This window comes from Tachyglossus aculeatus, chromosome 1, assembly GCF_015852505.1.
Source record: "Tachyglossus aculeatus isolate mTacAcu1 chromosome 1, mTacAcu1.pri, whole genome shotgun sequence".
NCBI classification, from domain to species: domain Eukaryota; kingdom Metazoa; phylum Chordata; class Mammalia; order Monotremata; family Tachyglossidae; genus Tachyglossus; species Tachyglossus aculeatus.
In genome coordinates this window covers 118,930,537-118,950,180 of record NC_052066.1, presented here as the reverse complement: position 1 = coordinate 118,950,180, position 19,644 = coordinate 118,930,537, and the positions used below count along the sequence as shown (strand labels likewise).

The 19,644-nt window shown below is 39.7% G+C and overlaps 1 protein-coding gene and 1 non-coding gene across 2 annotated transcripts in view; one reads left to right on the top strand and one right to left on the bottom strand.

Moving 5' to 3' along the window:
- The window catches only part of GREB1 (growth regulating estrogen receptor binding 1), a 116,996-nt gene that overhangs the window by 77,066 nt on the left and 20,286 nt on the right, over positions 1 to 19,644 (top strand). The window contains exons 17-25 of the mRNA XM_038744455.1: positions 733 to 925; positions 4,005 to 4,141; positions 6,927 to 7,266; positions 8,348 to 8,463; positions 10,207 to 10,406; positions 11,386 to 11,472; positions 14,145 to 14,761; positions 17,144 to 17,246; positions 18,709 to 18,867. Of these exons, the coding sequence (XP_038600383.1) occupies positions 733 to 925; positions 4,005 to 4,141; positions 6,927 to 7,266; positions 8,348 to 8,463; positions 10,207 to 10,406; positions 11,386 to 11,472; positions 14,145 to 14,761; positions 17,144 to 17,246; positions 18,709 to 18,867 (1,952 nt within the window). The remainder of the gene's footprint in view (positions 1 to 732; positions 926 to 4,004; positions 4,142 to 6,926; positions 7,267 to 8,347; positions 8,464 to 10,206; positions 10,407 to 11,385; positions 11,473 to 14,144; positions 14,762 to 17,143; positions 17,247 to 18,708; positions 18,868 to 19,644) is intronic.
- LOC119935013 lies at positions 6,617 to 6,754 on the bottom strand. Its single transcript, XR_005453062.1, has one exon. It is a non-coding gene; the product is annotated as a small nucleolar RNA SNORA7 (small nucleolar RNA).

Genomic DNA, 19,644 nt, shown 5'->3' with positions numbered 1-19,644 from the left:
TGATTGAGTGTCAGTTGGGTAGAAAGTGTTTGAGAAATACAAAGCATGCAACTGACACAATCCCTGCCCACAAGGACCTTACACTCTAATGATGATATGGGCATATCATTTTTTACAGGGTAATCTAAAGATAATAATTGAACATACAGTGCTGTGCACATAGTAAGCACTCAACAAATGCCATCATTATTATATATAAATTAAGGGCTGAGGAGGAGTGGAAGCAAGCTGATGGTTTTATGTGACTTGGAATATTACTTGTATGACTGAGAATTCGTGGGTAGGCATGCTGGAATAGGTGAGATTTTGAATATGGGGTGGGCTGTTGTCTGTTGGATTTGGTGGTGAGGTTTTTCGACCAGTGAGGGGATCAGGGAGAGTGAGGGGTTGGAGGCGAGAGAATCAAGGACAAACTACAGTTAGAAGGTTATATGGTAAGATCAACAGTGAGGAAAAGCATCATGTGGTGGAGAAAGGAAGCTTATTGGGATTGAAGTAGGGACAAAGACCTTTAAAAATTGCCTATTTTTAGAATTAGTTTTCACACATGTAAATCACTGACTATGCTTCCTAGTCCCTAGTTTTATCTATAAACTAGTGTTATGAAGTAAGATTAGAGAAGCCAGACCACGTGGAATCCATTGTGCCTGAGATTAAAACTGCCTTGACTTTTGTTTCTGGGCTTCTGGACTAGAAGCATGAATAATGTCTCTGTGGCTTTAACCTTGGCAGTGCTGTCCACCATCTCTATCCTCAAAATGAACCAGCTATAGGACTTGTGGATCGATTGCTGAACTGCCGCGAAGTGAAGGAGGCCCCCAACATTGTTACGCTTCACGTGACTTCCTTTCCATATGCTCTGCAGACCCAGCACACCCTCATAAGTCCTTACAATGAGATCCACTGGCCAGCTTCTTATACTAACGTAAGTGACTTGAGGTTTCACTAAATCAAATCATTGTTTTTAATGTTTAAGCTGAACGTTGAAAGAGATTTTTGCTCTTCTGTTTTTATATTGATTTTAACGGATCAGATTAAATGAGTGCACATGCGCACACACATACATATATGTATATACATGTAATTTATTTATATTAATGTCGGTCTCCCCCTCTAGACTGTGAGTTCATTGTGGGCAGCAATGTGTCTGTTGTTGTGTTCTCCCAAGCGCTTAGTACAGTGCCTTGCACGGAGTAAGCACTCAGTAAATATGATTGAATGAATGAATGAACACAGTCATTTGTTCTGTGATTCTCATGACATATTTTTATGGTATGCATTAAGCACTTAATCCACTTAACTTTTCTGTGCCTCAGTTTCCTCATCTGTAAAATGGGGATTCAATACCTGTTCTGTCTCCTACCTAGACTGTGAGCCTCATGTGAAACAAAGATCATGTCTGATCTGATTGTATTGTATGGTGCTTAGGAAACACTTAACATATATAATAATAATTACTATTATTATTCATGGCATTTGTTAAGCCCTTAAAATGTGCCAGGGTCTGTACTAAGTGCAAGTTAATCAGTTTGGACAAAGTCCATGTCCCACATGGGACTCAGAGTCTTAATCCCCATTCTACAGATGAAGTAACTGAGGCACAGGGAAATTGAGTGACTTGCCCAAAGTCACACAGCAGACAAGGTAGAGCCAGGATTACAACCCAGGGTCTTCTGAGTCCCAAACTCATGCTTTATCCACTTTGCCACACTTCTTCTCACACTGTTGATGGTGAAATCCTAATCACCAGAGTAGTGTACACTATCCAATAATGACAAAGAAATAGGAAGCCTAATAAATATCCTTGGGAAGCCTGACAGAGTATGACTGAGTCAAGATCCAAAAATCTGGTTCTTCCAAGTTGTTAAACATTTATGCAGTCGTGAGAGCCAGCAGCGTGGCTCAGTGGAAAGAACACAGGCTTTGGAGTTAGAGGTCATGGGTTCAAATCTCGGCTCCGCCAATTGTCAGCTGTGTGACTTTGAGCAAGTCACTTAACTTCTCTGTGCCTCAGTTATATCATCTGTAAAATGGGGATTAAGGCTGCCCCCCCCACCCCCCTCACCGTGGGACAACTGGATCACCTTGAAACCTCCCCAGCACTTAGAACAGTGCTTTGCATATAGTAAACGCTTAATAAATGCCATTATTATTATTATTACTTATTCATTCATTCAGTTGTATTTATTGAGCACTTACTGTGTGCAGAGCACTGTACTAAATGCTTGGGAAGTACAAGTTGGCAACATATAGAGACAGTCCCTACCCAACAACGGGCTCACAGTCTAGAAGGGGGAGACAGACAACAAAACAAAACATGTGTACAGGTGTCAAGTCATCAGAATAGATAGAAGTAAAGCCAGATGCACATCATTAACAAAATAAATAGAATAGTAAACATGTACAAGTAAAATAAATAGAGTAATGAATCTGTACAAACGTATATGCAGGTGTTGTGGGGAGGGGAAGGGTTATTATATGTAACCCAGGAGGCACTACCGTCTTCCCTAGCAGTTGACAGCCAAATCTCTGAATTGTACGCAACATCAAGGACAAGGTTGCCAATAGCCAGGTCCTAGAATGCTATAGGTTAAATAGGTTTGCAGCAACGCTTACAGTTAACACAGCCCAAGTAACAAGGGGTGACAAAAGGATACTCCATTAGTTGCTACGTTATTGTGAACTGATATGGGGCACATGCATTTGAGAAGAGCAGAATTAATGCTTTAATGGATAGTGAGAAACAATCTTCTAAAACGTGGCAGATCACTGGAAAACAACAGCTACAGAGAGAGACCTGTCTGGTATAAAGTACTAGGTAGAAACCATACAAAAAGCTGCCTATTGATGTAGGCACCAGTAATAATAATAATAATAATGATGGCATTTGTTAAGCGCTTACTATGTGTAGAGCACTGTTCTAAGCTCTGGGGGGGATACAAGGTGATCAAGTTGTCCCACGTGGGGCTCACAGTCGTAATCCCCATTTTACAGATGAGGGAACTGAGGCTCAGAGAAGTTAAGTGACTTGCCCAAGGTCACACAGCACTGTGGGGGTGAGGTATAAGTTTTGCATCTAGTGGTAAACAACCTTGCCCTGGGTAGTACACACATAGCCCTTTCATTTTTAACATGTGAAAGGAATACATTTCTCTGCTATAAACGGTGTGCAACAGGTAAAGCTGGGCTTTTCCTGCAGTTTCTTTGGTGCTTGTAATGTGAAATAGGATTGAAAAAAGTTGAGAAATTTATCTTCAAGGGAATAATAGCTTTTTACTCTTACAGTGTTAAGCTTGAGCCTAGGTACTAGGTAAGTAAAGGAGGTGTATCGGAGCTGTAGGCCGAAAATCATTTGATGTCTTTTATTAGGAACTTATGAATTCCTATGAATTCATTATGAATTCATAATAAATAAGTAAATAAATTATGAATTTATTATGAATTATAAATAAATAAATAAATAGAATAGAATAAATGCAATAGAAAGGATTGAAATATTGTCTTTTTACACAAAAATGCAAACATTGAGTTACAGAATGCATATACAGGTGTTATAGGTGCACATGTAAATATCAAGTTAAGCAGTTTTGGTATCATCATCATTATCTGTATTAATTGATTACTAAGCACTGAACTGGGTGCTTTGCGAATGTATGACAGGAAGTAGAATATATACAACCTGTTCACCATGAGTTTTTCATCTGATTGGGGCTATAGGTAGACTGTTAACTCATAAGGGCAGGCAACATGTCTGCTAATTCTAATGTATTGTACTCTCCCAAATGCTTAATACAATGTTCTGCACAAAGTGCTCAATAAATACCATTGATTGATTAATAGGTAGAACATCTTGCAAACTGCAGAAACAGGAGTAAATGCCTAGCTGCCACTGATAAATAAAAGGCGATAAACAAATCAAACAAATAAATGGAATAAATATGAGTAAAGCAGTTCAGGGAAGATCAGCCAGTATGCTTGAATGACTAATGTTTTGTTTGTTTCAGGGATTGGATTTATATCATGAGAACAAAAAGTACTTTGGACTCTCAGAATTTGTTGACTCCACTCTCTCTGGACACAGTCTCCCATTGCTTCGATATGATAGTTCCTTTGAGGCAATGGTCATGGCACTAGGAAAAAGGTACCTCTTTCTGTTTGAAGTTATTGAAATAATTTTTATTTAGATCCCAGAAGTATCAGTTTCCTTGACATTCCTGATGAATTTATCTCATTAGACAATGTGGTGCAGATATGAAAGATGGGGCTGCATTTTATGGTTTGCACTTTTTCACTCAGTTTATAGCTCTAGAGAATTACAAATTCAAGGGTAGATAGATATATGATAGAGACTAAAGAAAGACAGAAGGGAAGAGAAACAGGGGAGATAATTGGAAAAAGTGAGCAAATTCTAAATATGAAGAAAAACAGCAACCCCAGTACTGTACTCCTTTCTTCTTCCTAGCTAATGGAAAGCCTGCTTTCTGGAGCAGAGACCCCTCTTGCAGTCCTTGTGGATTTCTCTATTTCAATGATCATTCAATCATATTTATTGAGCTTTTACTGTATGCAGAGCACTGTATTAAACGCTTAGGAGAGTACAATATAACAAAGTTGGTAGACGCATTCCCTGCATACAAGGAACTTATAAAGAGGGACTGCTTACAATTCCTCTGAGCAATACATGGTTCTACAGAGGCTCACCTCCTCCATGAAACCCTTCCAGACTAGCCCCACTCTAGTACTACTCAACCAGAGGTATTTATTGAGCACTTACTGCGTGCCGAGCATTGTATTAAGTGCTCGGGAGAGTACAGTGTATCAGCATGCTAGGCACATTCCCTGTCCACAATGAGCTTACAGTCTAGATGGAACTTAGTCTAGAATGTGATGATATTCTAGCTTTAAATTGATTAATTACAAGAACAAGAATAAAGGCATTTGGACCTGACTTCAAATAATTTTGTGATATGCCAAACGTGGGGGTTTTAGGCATATTTCAGATTGGAGCTGGGTGATCTTGCTCATGGTTGAATTTAGCCCTGTGCTTTTGATGTCTATGAACAAATCACATGATCATGCTTTAGTCTAAATTATTCCATCTCAAAGAAAGTGGGCTCTGAATTTCTTATAAAATGGATTTTCTTATGAATTTTGTAATGGTAAGAAATTATAACTCTCATTTTTAATAATCGTGAAGGATTTTTTACCTTTCACAGCAGAGTAGAATACTCCTACCCTTCATTCCGCTTCTGAACCCGTGGCTCTTCAATGACGTTTTAATTTACTGTGGATTGGGCCGGGTCTAAATTTATGACCATAAAAGGCATTCGGTACAGTGGCAAGCTTTAACTCTAATAATAATAAAAAAACTTGTTTCAATTTGGAAGCCAAATTGACCAACAGATAATGAGAGTGAATATGAAGTCTTTTATGAGATCACTAATGGGGCTTTTATACAAGCCATGGCATTTTGAATGTCATAGTTCAAAACTGTTTAAATGTGTTTTTAGCAAAAATCAGTAAAGTGTCCCTGAGATATTCAGATTAGATGACTCCAAGAATAATTTTTAATGTCCAGCATGGAAAAAAGAAAGCTGAACTTCAAGAGATGACATTGAGGCTCCAAAGGGGTAAGGAGCCATTAAACTGAGGGGAAAAAAAAGTCAATCTCTTTTGAAGGTGGTCATAGTAGTCCCTAGTGAAAAGAAGTCTTCAGCCTACTAAAGGTTAGAGTTGTCTGACATAGTTAGCCCAGCAGATTCAAATGTTTCTAATTATGTAAGAGTTGCCACTATCATTATAAGACTACATGGATTTCTCATTTTCTCTGAAATGGATCAAATGAGATTTACAGCAGCAAAAACTGCCTTTGATCAGGAAGTGTCCCATGGACATTTCATCCAGTTCTCCTCAAGGCTGGGCTTGAATTCTCATTAAGCCCACATGAAGGAAAACCCATACTGTGGTACTCATGGCATCTGGTGTCATATGCATGCTCATAAGCCGATTCTTGGCAACCTGGGAACTTTTAACCAAAAGTTTCCTAATTGCTGGATACCGTTCTAGCCAAAATGTATTTTGGAAACATGTGTTCTAGTGAATATTGTGGAAACATCTATTCTAGTGAACTGGGTGTTTTGTGTCGTAACAATTCTCGTCAAAACCACACTATATCCTCCTCTCCTCCTTCATAGGGTTCTCACCTATCCTTTATTCGGTGAGATTCATGGCATAGCTCGTTGTTAAAATGACGTACTGTTTCAGATGCCATTTTTTAGTGTCTACGATCACGAGTAGTCTAGGGATGACCTACCCAGAGCAGACATACAACAGCAGTTGGTAGGCATTTTGTGGGTTTTCTCATTCATAGCAAAGCACTGTTTGCAATGTATCTTGTCTTATGCTGCCTAGTCACCTCCCACTCACAGCGACTCCATGGACATACCTCCCCGAGTATTCCCCACCTCCATCTGCAATTTTTCTGGTAGCGTATCCAGACAGTTTTCTTGGTATAAATACGGATATGGTTTACCATTGCCTTCTTCCTCACAGTAAACTTGAGTCTCCGCCCTCGACTCTCTCCCAGTCCACTGCTGCCTAGCTCAGACAAATTTTGACTTTTAGCAGATTGCCTTGCATTCAGTAGCCACTTCCCAAGCTGGGAATGGAATGGATATGCCTCTGCTTGACTCTCCCTCCTGTAGCCAAGACTGGTAGAGTTCTGGAAACTCTCCAGGTGCCATCCTGAGAGGGGTTTAGAATGTATCAGGACATGGTTAACTATTGCTTGTAAACTGGCATCCTACTGCTTGATGACCTAAAAGCTTGTTCTCTTAGGCAGATTGGAGCGCTAATAAATTCATCTTGTGCGCATCCTCCCCCTTCCCGGTTCAAAAGTCAATGGTGCTTTTTCTGGTGGCTTCCAGGTTTCCCAGGCTGCACAGTGCCGTGATCAGGACCTTCGTCCTGGTGCAGCACTATTCTGCCGCCATGATGGCGGTCAGCGGCTTGACCCAGATGAAGAACTACACCTCTGTGGAGACCCTGGAGATCACCCAGAATCTCATAAACTCATCCAAGCAGTGCTCCTGTGGCCACGGCCTCATGGTGGTGCTCCGGATCCCTTGCGTTCCCCTCGCGGCTGTGGCCTACGAGCGGCTCTACCACGTGAGAGGGAGGCTGGCTCTCGAAAACCATTTTGAAATCATCTTGGGAAATCCCAATTCAGGAATAACCATAGGGAAGCATTTTATAGAACAGCTCAAGGTGAGTGGGCATTCGGTGCACCTAAAATGAAGTCATTCCTTCGTCGGTATTTAGCTGCTTGCAGGGGTAATACTTGGGAGGGTACATAAAATGCACGGTTCCCGATCTCTAAGCTTACGCTCTAATAGGGAGACAGGCAGACATAAGTTATAAGTTGCACAAGCATGCATGCGCACACACACACACACACACACACACACACACACACACATTGATGCACAGTGGGAGCAAGAGGAAAAACAAAGATATAACCTGTCCACTGAAGTATGGAAAATGAATGGCGTATATAGATCAGTTTGTGCCTAAATGCTATGGGTGATTATTTAGATTGACAAAACATAGAGGAATGGCTGTATTTGTGAGTTTATGGTGATAATGGTGCATAACATACTATGAGGGACAGTATTTCCACATTTAGAAAGACAAGAAACATAAGGTGTTTATATGCTTTCAGTTTACAAATAAAACTAGTTGGGAGGCAACATGGCCTAATGGAAAGAGAATGAAACTGGAATTCAGAAGATCCAGGTACTAGTCCTGATTCTGCACTTGTCTGCTGTGCGACTAAGAGCAAGTCACTTCTCTGTGCCTCAGTTTCCTTAACTGTAAAATGGGGATAAAACACCCATTCTCCCACCCAATTAGACTATGAGCCCTCTGTGAACAGGGACTGTGTCTGATATGATTATCTAACATCCACCCCCATGGCTCAGTGGAAAGAGCACGGGCTTGGGAGTCCTAGGTTGTGGGCTCTAATTCTGGTTCCCCCATATTTCTGCTGTGACCTTGGGCAAGTCACTTAACTTCTCTGAGCCTCAGTTACCTCATCTGTAAAATGGGGATTAAGACTGTGAGGCCCACGTGGGACAACATGATCACCTTCTATCCTCCCCTGTGCTTAGAACGGTGCTTCACATATAGTAAGCACTTAACAAATGCCACTATTATTATTATTATTACAATGCTTGGCACAGAGTAAACAATTCATTCCATTATTGTTTATTATTAATGAATTGTTATGGAACAAAAAATGAATATGTTCAGGCCCCTTATTCTTATTATTTTTCACATCCTATGTCAGGTGTGGCAGAAAATTGATGACACAGAGTGGAGACCGCAGACTTACTTGGAGTTAGAAGGACTTCCCTGCATATTAATATTAAGTGGAATGGACCCGCATGGGGAATCTTTGCCAAGGTAAGTGTGAATGAACAACTGTATTAAAAGGTTTATTTATCATGTGTGATTCAAGGCAATTTTTTATAGTGAGAGTACTATCTTTATGGGACTGATGGTCTGCTGCGGCCATTTCAGTGTTAGAAGATAAAATGCCATACTCTATTCTTCTGGTTTTGCACCCATGGAGGACCCGGAATTACATGTTAAATACAATATCCCACCATCCTGTTTCCAATAAGTAGGTTTACAGTAGGTCCTCTCCCTGACTTTCCCATCACTATGAACAACACAACCATCCTTTCCATCTCACAAGCCCACAACCTAGGTGTCATCCTTGCCTCTGCTGTCTCATTCACCCCACATATCCAATCTGACACCAAGGTCTGTTGATCTCACCTTCACAACATCGCCAAGATCCTCCCTTTCCTCTCCATCTAAACCGTTACTGCATTAGTACAATCACTCATCCTATCCCAACTGGACTACTGCATCAGCCTCCTTTCTGACTTCCTGTCTCTCCCCACTTCAGTCCATACTTCATTCTGCTGCCCGGGTTATCTTTTTACAGAAACGTTCTAGGCATGTCACCCCCTCCTCAAAAATCTCCAGTGGTTGCCTATTAACCTCTGTATCAAACAAAAACTCCTCACTATTGACTTCAAAGATCTTCATCACCTTGCCCTTTCTTCCCTCACCTGCCTTATCTCCTTCTACATCCTACCCTGCAAACTCCACTCCTCTGCTTCTAACCTTCTCTCTGTGCCTCGTTCTCGCCTGTCTTGCTGTTGACCCATGGCCCATGTCCTCCTATCTCTGGCCTGGAATGCCCTCCCTCCTCAAATTTATCAAACAATCACATTTCCCCCCTTCAAAGCCCTCCTGAAGGCTCACCTCTCCAAGAGGCCTTCCCAGATTAAGCCCCCCTTTTCCTCAGCTCCCTCTCCCCTCCACGTCACCCCGACTTGCTCCCTTTGAGCTATCTCCCTTGTCCCTGCCCCACAGCCCTTGCATATATATGTACATATCTATAATTCTATTTATATTGATGCCCATTTACTTGTTTTGATGTGTATATATCTATAATTCTATTTATATAGATGCCTGTTTACTTGTTTTGATGTCTGTCTCCCCGCTTCTAATCTGTAAGCCCATTATGGGCAGGAATTGTTTCTCTTTATTGCCAAATTGTACTTTCCAAACACTTAGTACAGTGCTCTGCACCCAGTAAGAGCTCAATAAATATGATTGAATGAATGAAACAGCTTCTTCCAAACAGAGGAAGATCCAGTTATTAAGCTCACTTGAAAAGTGGGTTTGTACTTCTAGTCAAGAATGCTAGTAGCCGAGGCCATTTTCTGATATGTAACTCTTCAGCCACTGATCTATTCCCAAATATTGTAGTGATATTGTAACTCAGAAATTCCCAGAGCATCCCAGGAGAGAGCAGGATGAGACTAAATGGTGGATGTGGAAAGGTAGAAACTCTACTGCTCAAAGACAGGAGCTGCAAATGAGTACTTCTAAGGGCAAATGATCAAAATATGAGAGAAAATGGAAAAGTAATAATGTTGAACAGATTTACAAATGGGCATTTATGGCACATTTTGCTTACCCCTTTAGGTTTGTAAAGTTTGTACTTTTACCCACTCCAGGAGCAAAGTTTGGACTTTGTTATGTCTTGAATGAAGAAATGTCAGGGTGACAGTTGAGGAAATAACAGAGGATGGGAGGTTTTCATGTTGTTTTCATATCCAATTCTAGGTCTTTAAGATACTGTGACCTTCGTTTAATAAATTCCTCCTGCTTAGTAAGGACGGCTTTAGAGCAAGAGCTCGGACTGGCAGCTTATTTTGTTAGTTCAGAAATACCCACGGACAAGGTGGCGGCAAGCGAGGTCTTGGAGAGTGATGCGGATAAATTGAGCAGCACTGACAACGAAGATGAGGAGATAGTGACTGAAGGTGAGGGATAATCCAAGGGGCTTGTGCAATCCATTAAATAATAATAATAATAATAATGGTATTTTTTAGGCACTGACTGTGCCCAGCACTGTTCTAAGTGCTGGGGCAGATAATCACGTAATCAGGTTTTCCCACATGGGGCTGGGTTTACAGTCTTAATCCCCATTTTGCAGATGAGGTAACTGAGGCACAGAGAAGTAACTTGCCCAAAGTAACACAGCTGATAAGTGGCAGGGCTGGAATTGGATCCCACAACCTCTGACTCTTAAGCCAGTGCTCTTTCCACTAAGCCACGCTTCTTCTTAATAATAATGATATTTGTTAAGTGCTTACACTCCTATCAGCATGTCCTAATTGATATTTGAGTACTAAATGGACCTTTAAGGTGGCAAACTAGAAGCATATATACATTATGAAAAGAAACAAAAAGGCATTTTCATATGATGAATTTAATAATAATTATAGAAATTATGGTGTTTGTTAAGCACTTACTATGTGCCAACCACTGTTCTAAGTGCTGGGGGAGATACAAGGTGATCATGTTGTCCCAAGTGTGGCTCAAAGTCTTAATCCCCATTTTACAAATAACTGAGGCACAGAGAAGTTAAATGGCTTGCTCAAGGTCACACAGCAGACAAGTGGTGGAGTCAGGATTAGAACCCATGTCCTCTGACTCCTAGGCCCAGGCTGTTGCCACTAATAGAAAAAAATTCAATAGTGCACACTAAAGTCAGAGTTTTGCTTTGTTCCCACTGTTTCTGCATGAATGTATTCAACTTTAAATCATTTTTTAGCTTTATGTAAATTAGACTTTCACCTGAAATTTCAGAGATTATTTGCACCTAGAGGATAAACTGTGCAAGGTGTTTGATAGTTGAATAATGTAGGTAGGTCATCATGCAGAAAGATAATATCTAGAGACGTAAGGAAAACATATAAAATGGATGAGCTTGAACTTTACTTGTTTGTTTTAAAACAGGTTCCCTTTCAGAGAAAAGTCCTATGAAAAGGGAAAGATCCTCTTCTCATGATTCTGCATCTTCATGTCTTTCCTCCAAGGCCTCAAGTAAGATTCACAAATAAAGGGCATAAAAATTGAAAAATATTGGGACTCACCAGTGGAGAATTAAAGAAAAAAACCTATTCTAATTTTCCCATTCGTAATCTGTTCATCTGATTTCTTCTTGCAAGCACTTAGTATAGTACTCTGGCCCAGTAAGCATTCGATAAATACCACTGATCTGTTCATTAACTGCAAGGTCTTACAGGTGTTAAAAGCATTAAAACCCTGCATTGATTTAATTTTGTGCTGTTTCTTGAACGGCTTTATCATTATTTCTTCCACACCAAAAACACTAATAGAGTGACAAGGTCAGCCTTATTCTTGCCCACATCTATGCTTTGTGATTGGATGATGGTGTATGAAGAAGGGGCTTAGTAGTGGATATTATTATTATTCTTAATATTATTCTCTTCATGTAAAGTACCGTATGAAGTATGAAAGATGATATGAATGAAAGATAACCAAGAAAACACGAACTTACTAGTTGTAATTTTAGGCTGATGAGCAAATTTCCTTTGTTTTGGTTTATTGCATAATCCATTTCATAATCCATAGGTTATTGGGAGACCAGCATGGCGAAATAAAGCTTTCGTTCACAGGGGCAAAGAATCCTGTAACTTCAAAGTCAGGAAAGTCAAATATTTCTCATAATTACCCACCTATTCCCCAAATCAAGGGAGATCTATAATGCAAAAAAAAAAAAACCAAACTCCAAAACCACAAACAAAACCAATGCAAACAGGTTTGTCATCCTTTATACTATGGCCAATATAATAAACTGGCTCATTTTTTTTGTCTCATTCTTGCTACAGTGTTCTAAATATGCTAGAAGCATTTTCCTAGCCCATGTCCTAAAACAGATTGTTCAGTGGTAGTAGTAATAATAATAGTATTTATTAAGGACCAACTGTTTGCAAAGACTGTACTAAGCACCAGGAACTCATAGTGGGCAGGGAATGTGTCTGTTTATAGTGTACTCTCCTATTTGCACTCAGTAAATACAATTGAAAGAATAAAAAACTACATGGATGAAAATTAGATGAGGTCCTTGGCCCTCAGTGGGTCCCCAGTCTAAGAATGAAAGGATGTAAGCCTGGCAACAGACACACCAGGACAGATGAAACACCAATAAGAAGAAAATAACATCAAAAGACTTTTAGCTTTTAGGAAATGTGTCTACTAACTTTGTTGTACTCTCCCAAGCGCTTTAGTACAGTGTTTTGCACACAGTGAGTGCTCAGTAGTGAGAATCCCTGTGGCCTAGTGGAAATAGCATGGGCCTAGGAGTAAGAGGACCTGTTTTCTAATTCTGACTTCACCACTTGTCTGTTGGGTGACTTTGGACAACTCATTTGACTTTTCTGTGCCTCATCTCCTGTAAAATGGAGATAAAGACTGAGAGCCCAATGTGGGATATGAACTGTGTCCCAACTGATTATCTTGTATCTACCCCAGTGCTTAGTATTGTACCTGGCACATAGTAAGCACTTAACAAATACCATTAAAAAATACCATTGATTAATGAATTTTAACAATTTATGTTCACTGACTAGAAGGATAGTCAGGCTCGCAATACCCCAGAGACTGACTCGCGACGCACAAACCGGGGGGTCTCTCTGCTCCAAAACGGGGGGCTGGGCTCAGGGATTCAAGGTTATGAGGCTGCTCGCATTTTTCACAAAGCCAAATAAACGGCACATTTTGTAAATGTGAACACCTTATATATTTTCTATTTATTTTATTTGTACATGTTTATTCTATTTATTTTATTTTGTTAATATGTTTTGTTCTCTATCTCCCCCTTCTAGACTGTGAGCCCACTGTTGGGTAGGGACCGTCTCTATATGTTGCTGACTAGTACTTCCCAAGTGCTTAGTACAGTGCTCTGCACACAGTAAGAGCTCAATAAATACGATTGAATGGAATTATAACCCTAAATTGCTCTTTCAGTGTCATCAGACCATTCCAGTACAGGTGCATCACTGAATTTATAGTTCTCAGAAGGTTCTCATTAATGAAACATTGCTTTATATATAATACCTAGCTTTCAGTTGGGTAAATTCAAATTCCATAAGTGGTGTTCTTTGACCCAAATGCAAAAAGTTCCTTTAGATAAATTATGCTGTGGTACAAAGAATGAATTTATAGCATGGTAATAAATTAAATACGCTCTTAGGTTCTCAGTTGAATGTACATTACAATATAATCAGGAAAAAATAATCACCTTTTCTTTCTTTTAAAAACAAATCCCAACCAATACCCTAAGATGACTGTGATCATATAGGTCCAGCATGGACCTCGTTCTCAGATGTCTCAGCTCTTATTCCGATTACTCAGGTCTTGGTTCATTACATGAACTAGAGAATCTTTGTCAATCACCAGAAAATTGCTGGTTTTCTCCAATCAATCAATCAATTGCATTTATTGAGCGCTTACTGTGTGCAGAGCACTGTACTAAGCACTTGGGAAGTACAAATCAATCATTTCCTTTTACTTTCAGCCTCTGTAGATGAAGATCTGTACATTCCAGAGATTGGTATTGTGTGGCAGTGGGATGGAAGAAGGTCTTCTGATATTGCACTGGAAAACCCAACTTCTACAAAGTTGTTTTCTTATGAGTGGATTAATCCTGGTTTAACATTCACGCTGGGCTGAAAAACAGTTTTTCTTTCCAGGCACAGCCTTTTGCACTGAGTCATCGTCACCTGGAGTCACCTTGGGAGACAGAGCAAAATCACCACGCCTGAGCAGCACTACGGAGGAGAATGCAATGAACTGTGAAAAACCAAGACTCAAAGTAGATCAGGCAGCCCAGACCACCATCACCCGGCACTGTTCAGGAGCAAGCGAACAAGAGCCTGGCTCAAATCTGAAACCTAACCTGAAAAACGCCCAAGTCTCGGTTACTTCCTCCTCATCACCATTTTCTTCCTCATCTTGCTCTTCAGCACCAACTCCCAATTCCTTCATCCTGCAGACGCCTCAGTGCGCCTTAACAAAGGCCTTGAAGCAGCCCCCCATCATTTTCCTGCCCAAGTTGGTGTATGACATGGTCACCTCAACAGACAGCAGTGGGCTTCCCAAGTCCTCTTCTCTCTTGCCCTACCATTCTGTCATGTGGGCCAGTTCTTTTCGCCCTCTTCTCAGTAAGATGATGACCTGCACTGAGCAGTCTCTCTATTACCGCCAGTGGACAGTGCCCAAACCCATTCACATGGACTACAATAACAGGAATGAAGGCAGAATGGATAACTTCCACCCCAGGCGTCTATTGTTGAGTGGACCACCACAGGTGTGTAATGTGATCGAGGTTCAATTGAGGTGTATTTGTTGAGCACTTACTGTGTGTAAAACACTGTATTAAGCACTTGGGAGAGTAAAATAGAACAATAAACAGACACATTCCCTGCCCACAGTGAGCTTAATAATAATAATGATGACATTTATTAAGCACTTACTATGTGCAAAGCACTGGTCTAGAGACGAGCTTATAGTTCACAGGACACAGTCATTTTCTCAATAGCATCATAGTGTCCCTTTTTATAGGTGAGGCTTTTCCTAGGGACTAAAACAATTTGTTTTTCACCTTCTATTACTGGGTCTACTTATGTCAAAAGGCCTTTTCACACCCACAATCTAGTTCCTGAACTGAAGGGATGTGCATTTCTTAAGCTATTTTATAAAGAGTTGTCAGGCAACTAAATTGACTATTGAGATGAAATCAGTTTGCTTTAGAGTAAGTACCTAAATGTACTAGAGTCAAGGTACTCCATAGGCTCCATAGGCTAAGATGGCCCACTTGATTGTTTCCATTGTATGTGGCCAAGGGAAAAGCTCTTCCAAAGCTTTTTGGAATGATAAAAAAAATGCAAACATGAGAAAAAGAATTATGGGTGAACAAAAGGTGGCATTATAGGAAAAAATAGGAATGAATTTTAGTTGAAAAATACTCTTTTCAAAGTCTTCATATTCAGTCAATCGAATTCATTGAGTGCTTACTGTGTGCAGAGCACTGTACTAAGCATTTAATATGCATTTATGTCTACTCAGGTGAAGCAGTGAAGCAGAAGCAAGGCACACAGTATTCTGGAGTGGCTTCCTATAAATGTCTTAGTTATAAAGTAAAAGAACAAATTTTGCTCAATATTAACCCTCATTTATTAAAGTGATGCTGCTATAGAGGCAACCTAGGAAATCTCATTTGTGCTCAAATCCCCTTTGGTTTCATTGGTAGTAACAGACTTGACTTGAATTAATATTTTTTTTCAAAAAATCTTAAGCTCATATATATTTGGGATAGTGGAAATGAAAGAGGATTTACTTTGCTTAAATTTTCTTCCAACACAAGCTTTATTATAATTTGACTTCCCCTTTAATAATTATAATAATTATAGTATTTGTTAAGCACTTACTATGTGCCAAGCACTGTTCTAAGCGCTGGGGTAGATACAAGGTAGGTTGTCCCACGTGGGGCTATACAGTCTTAATCCCCATTTTACAGATGAGGTAAATCTAACCCAGTCATTTAAGTCTTTTATTCCCTTCCCTGTTCCTTCCCACAGCTTTATTGAATCAGAAGAAATGGATTAATTCATACCACCTACCGGGGAGAAGAGTGGTAGAAATAGTGATAGTAGTAGTCGAGAGGAAGAGTTAGTAGTTAGTATTTAGCAGTTAAAAATCACATCAATATTCTCGATGTGCAGAAGACTGCACTAAGCACTAGGGATGCAAGGCCTGTGATTCACATATTATTGCAGGGTGGGGAATGACGGGACGCATACATCCATGAGTGCCCAGGGACAGAATCATGGTAAGTTCAACAAAAGCAGTAAGACTATGTTGTTGTTACGCAGGGAGGAAATAATCCTGAAACTCTTCACTATCTGTAGTCCAAATCACCACAACCATCTTGTTGTTAAAAATGTTGCTGGGGGGGCTGGCAGATGTGGGATTGGGCTGGGGACAGTACAGGTGCCGATGGTGGTGATGATAGCCATTGTATGAAGTCTTGGGGAAGAGCTTTGAAACTCCTTAAGCAACACAGTTCTTTTGGATGGGTATTTGGGCTGTTCTCAAACTTCACCCACCCACTTCTTTTCCAGAGATTGGAGAAGAGAGGTCCTTTTTTTATGGGGTCCTTTTTATGGACCTACTTTCCTTTCTTTGAGAACTTTTGTTTGATTATATCATGAACTATTTTTAAAACATTTCTTAAAATTTTAAATCTTATTTTCAAGATTGCCAGTCAAATTATTACATTTTACACACAGTGAATATTTTGAGACCATAAAATGACTATTCTATTCTTCAGTAATATGAGCATTTATCAGCTTTCAAACGCCACCTCTATTATTTCTGAAGCTTTGTGTGCCTAATCACTGGCTCACATGGCTTAGTGGAAAGAGCATGGGTCTGGGAATCAGATGACCTGGGTTCTAATCCCAGCTCTGCCACTTTTCTGCTGTGTGACCTTGGACAAGTCACTTAACTTCTCTGTGGCTCAGTTTCCTCACCTGTAAAATGGGGATCCTACTTATACCGTGAACCCCATGTGGGACAGGGACTGTGTCCAACCTGATTGTTTTGTATTTAATACAGTGCTTGGCATATTTTAAGTCCTTAACAATTATCTGTATTATTTTTATCATTATTATCATTATTATTGTTTTAGATTGGAAAGACTGGTGCCTATCTTCAGTTCCTCAGTATCTTATCTCGGATGCTCATCAGGCTGACGGAAGTGGATGTTTATGATGAAGAAGAGATAAATACCAGTAAGTTATAATTTGACAACATCTACTGTGGGAGAAGTTGAACAAGAGATGAGTAGCATTTATTATTTTCTTTGTTTTTAATGATCAGTTTAGCTTTCATTAGCACTGAAGCTCATATTTCCCCTGCATAGTTTACATGGAAGAGAATACCCAACATTAATAATTGTCACAGTTTTGTTTTCAGATGATCAGTTCATTTTTATAGCTACTTTCCCTTTTATTTATTCAATATTAAAAGAAGCCATGAAAAGTTATGTTGAGTTAAACTGTATAAAATATGATCCCTTTTCATTTGGAGATACTTTCTTACATTCAGGTCCTCATCAAGATTTAGCTCTGCATTTAGTTGAGCTAATCCCGGCTCCAACACTTATCTGCCGTATGACTTGGGCAAATTTCTTAATTTCTCCCTCGGGAACAAGACGTGTTCCCCAAGTGAGACATGGACTATGGCCAACTTGATTAGCTTGAATCTACCCCAGCATTTAGTGCAGTGCCTGGCATGTAATAAACACTTGACAAATGCCAAACAACAACAACAACAACAAAAAAAAAAAAACCTCAAGGGTAAAATGTGTTCTGAAAGCTGCTGATTTTTTCATAGTGCTTTTTTTTGTGTCCCCTAGGCAAAGTGGAAAAATTGAATGTTTTATTTTTTTAATGTGAAATTGCTGTTCTAATCAGAAATCAATCAATCAGTCAATGGTATATATTGAGTGCTTACTGTGTTCAGAGCTCTGTACTAAATTCTTGAGTGTACAACACAACAGAGTTGGTAGAGACATTGTTTCCTACTCGCAAGAAGTTTATAGGGAGGCAGGTGTTAATATAAATAAATTACAGATATGTAGGGCTAAGTGTGGAATGAATATTGAGTGCTTAAAGGGTACAGATCTAAGAAACAGAACAGAAACTCCTAGTTAATGGTGATATTTGGAAGGAGTGCCCTGTTGACTGAATCTGGTATACCTTTCTCTTTCCGCATTTCACATTTGGCTAGTTGTGTAGCAGAGGAGGGGAGAGGTGCAGGAAACATTGCCGGGGATTTACCCTGCCCTAAAGCACTCAAATGAAGCCCGGTTTGCTTTTCACACAGCAGTAATTAGTGCCTCTGATTTACACATTCATTAAAATCCCTCCTTTTCTTCCATCTGCCATTGGAATAATACCAAAAATTGAATATGGTCCATCCAACTGAGAAGACAGTATTCTAGGAATTCCATTCTTAATCACATCTAGCTACTCTAGCACACTTTCCAAAGCACTTAGTTAAGTGCCCTGCATGCAATAAGCTTTGAATTAATAAACCAGTGGTATTTGAGTGCTTACTGGATGCAGGACACTGACTGATTGAATAATTATGGAGTAATTTTTCTTTTTCAACCCTTCCGGGCATTTCAAATACAAAAAGTAATTCTCTTCATTTTTTTGTCGTTTACCTGGGCTTTTTTCAACATTGAAGTTTTCAGAGAAGAATCAGATCAACAGTATCATTCACATTCAGTGGCCTGGCCTGATTTGGAGGTATTTAAGAAGATGCCTTTTGATTACACCATCCACGATCCAAAGTATGAAGATGCGAGTCTGATTTGTTCTCGAACCCAGAATGTAAAGAGTGAGGGTAAGGCTTTAAATTTCGGATTGGATTTTGTTCTCTGGCAGTGGATTCAGTGCACAGAATTAGACAGCGAGGCCATAATTTATTGGGGATTGAATGATTTAGTGGTAGTTAACTAGCCAGATGATGAACCACTGAGCCCAATAGTTCATGTCCACGTTGAGTAGAAGTGGAATAAACTAGATGAAGCCTCCACTGCTTCCATTTAACAGTTATGAGTTTGTCTTGGCTTTTGTCCCCTTCTCCTGAAGATCTCACTGTTTGCTGTATTGAGGTGGCAAATACACTGTTTAAGAAATGCATCATCCTTACGCACTGGAATGCATTGGAATGCATTGTTGGTTCTGCATACTAACCATCATTCACTTACAGCTCTAGACTGTAAGTTCATTATGGCAGTGAACATGTCTGTTTATTATTATATTGTACTTTTCCAAGTGCTTAATACAGAGCTTTGCACACAGTAAGCACTCAATAAATACGACTGAATGAATGAAGGAATACAGCTCAGAGCTATCCGGAAATGGTCTTAATAGATTAAAATAGTTTTCCCCCATTGTCTGTTGTTTTCTTTTCATTGCTATTGGCTGGATATTTTGGTTCAAGAATTCGTTCCAAAGATTGCCCTTTACGCCTGTAGTTGGATAAAGCAGTGAATTTCTGCTTATTACAACTGAAATATTTTCGAAGCATTAAAAATGTGGGTAAAGAATAAATCTAAGTTAAAATGAAGGACAAGTCAACTTGATGGTCCTGCTCCTATTAGAAAGCTAGGAACTA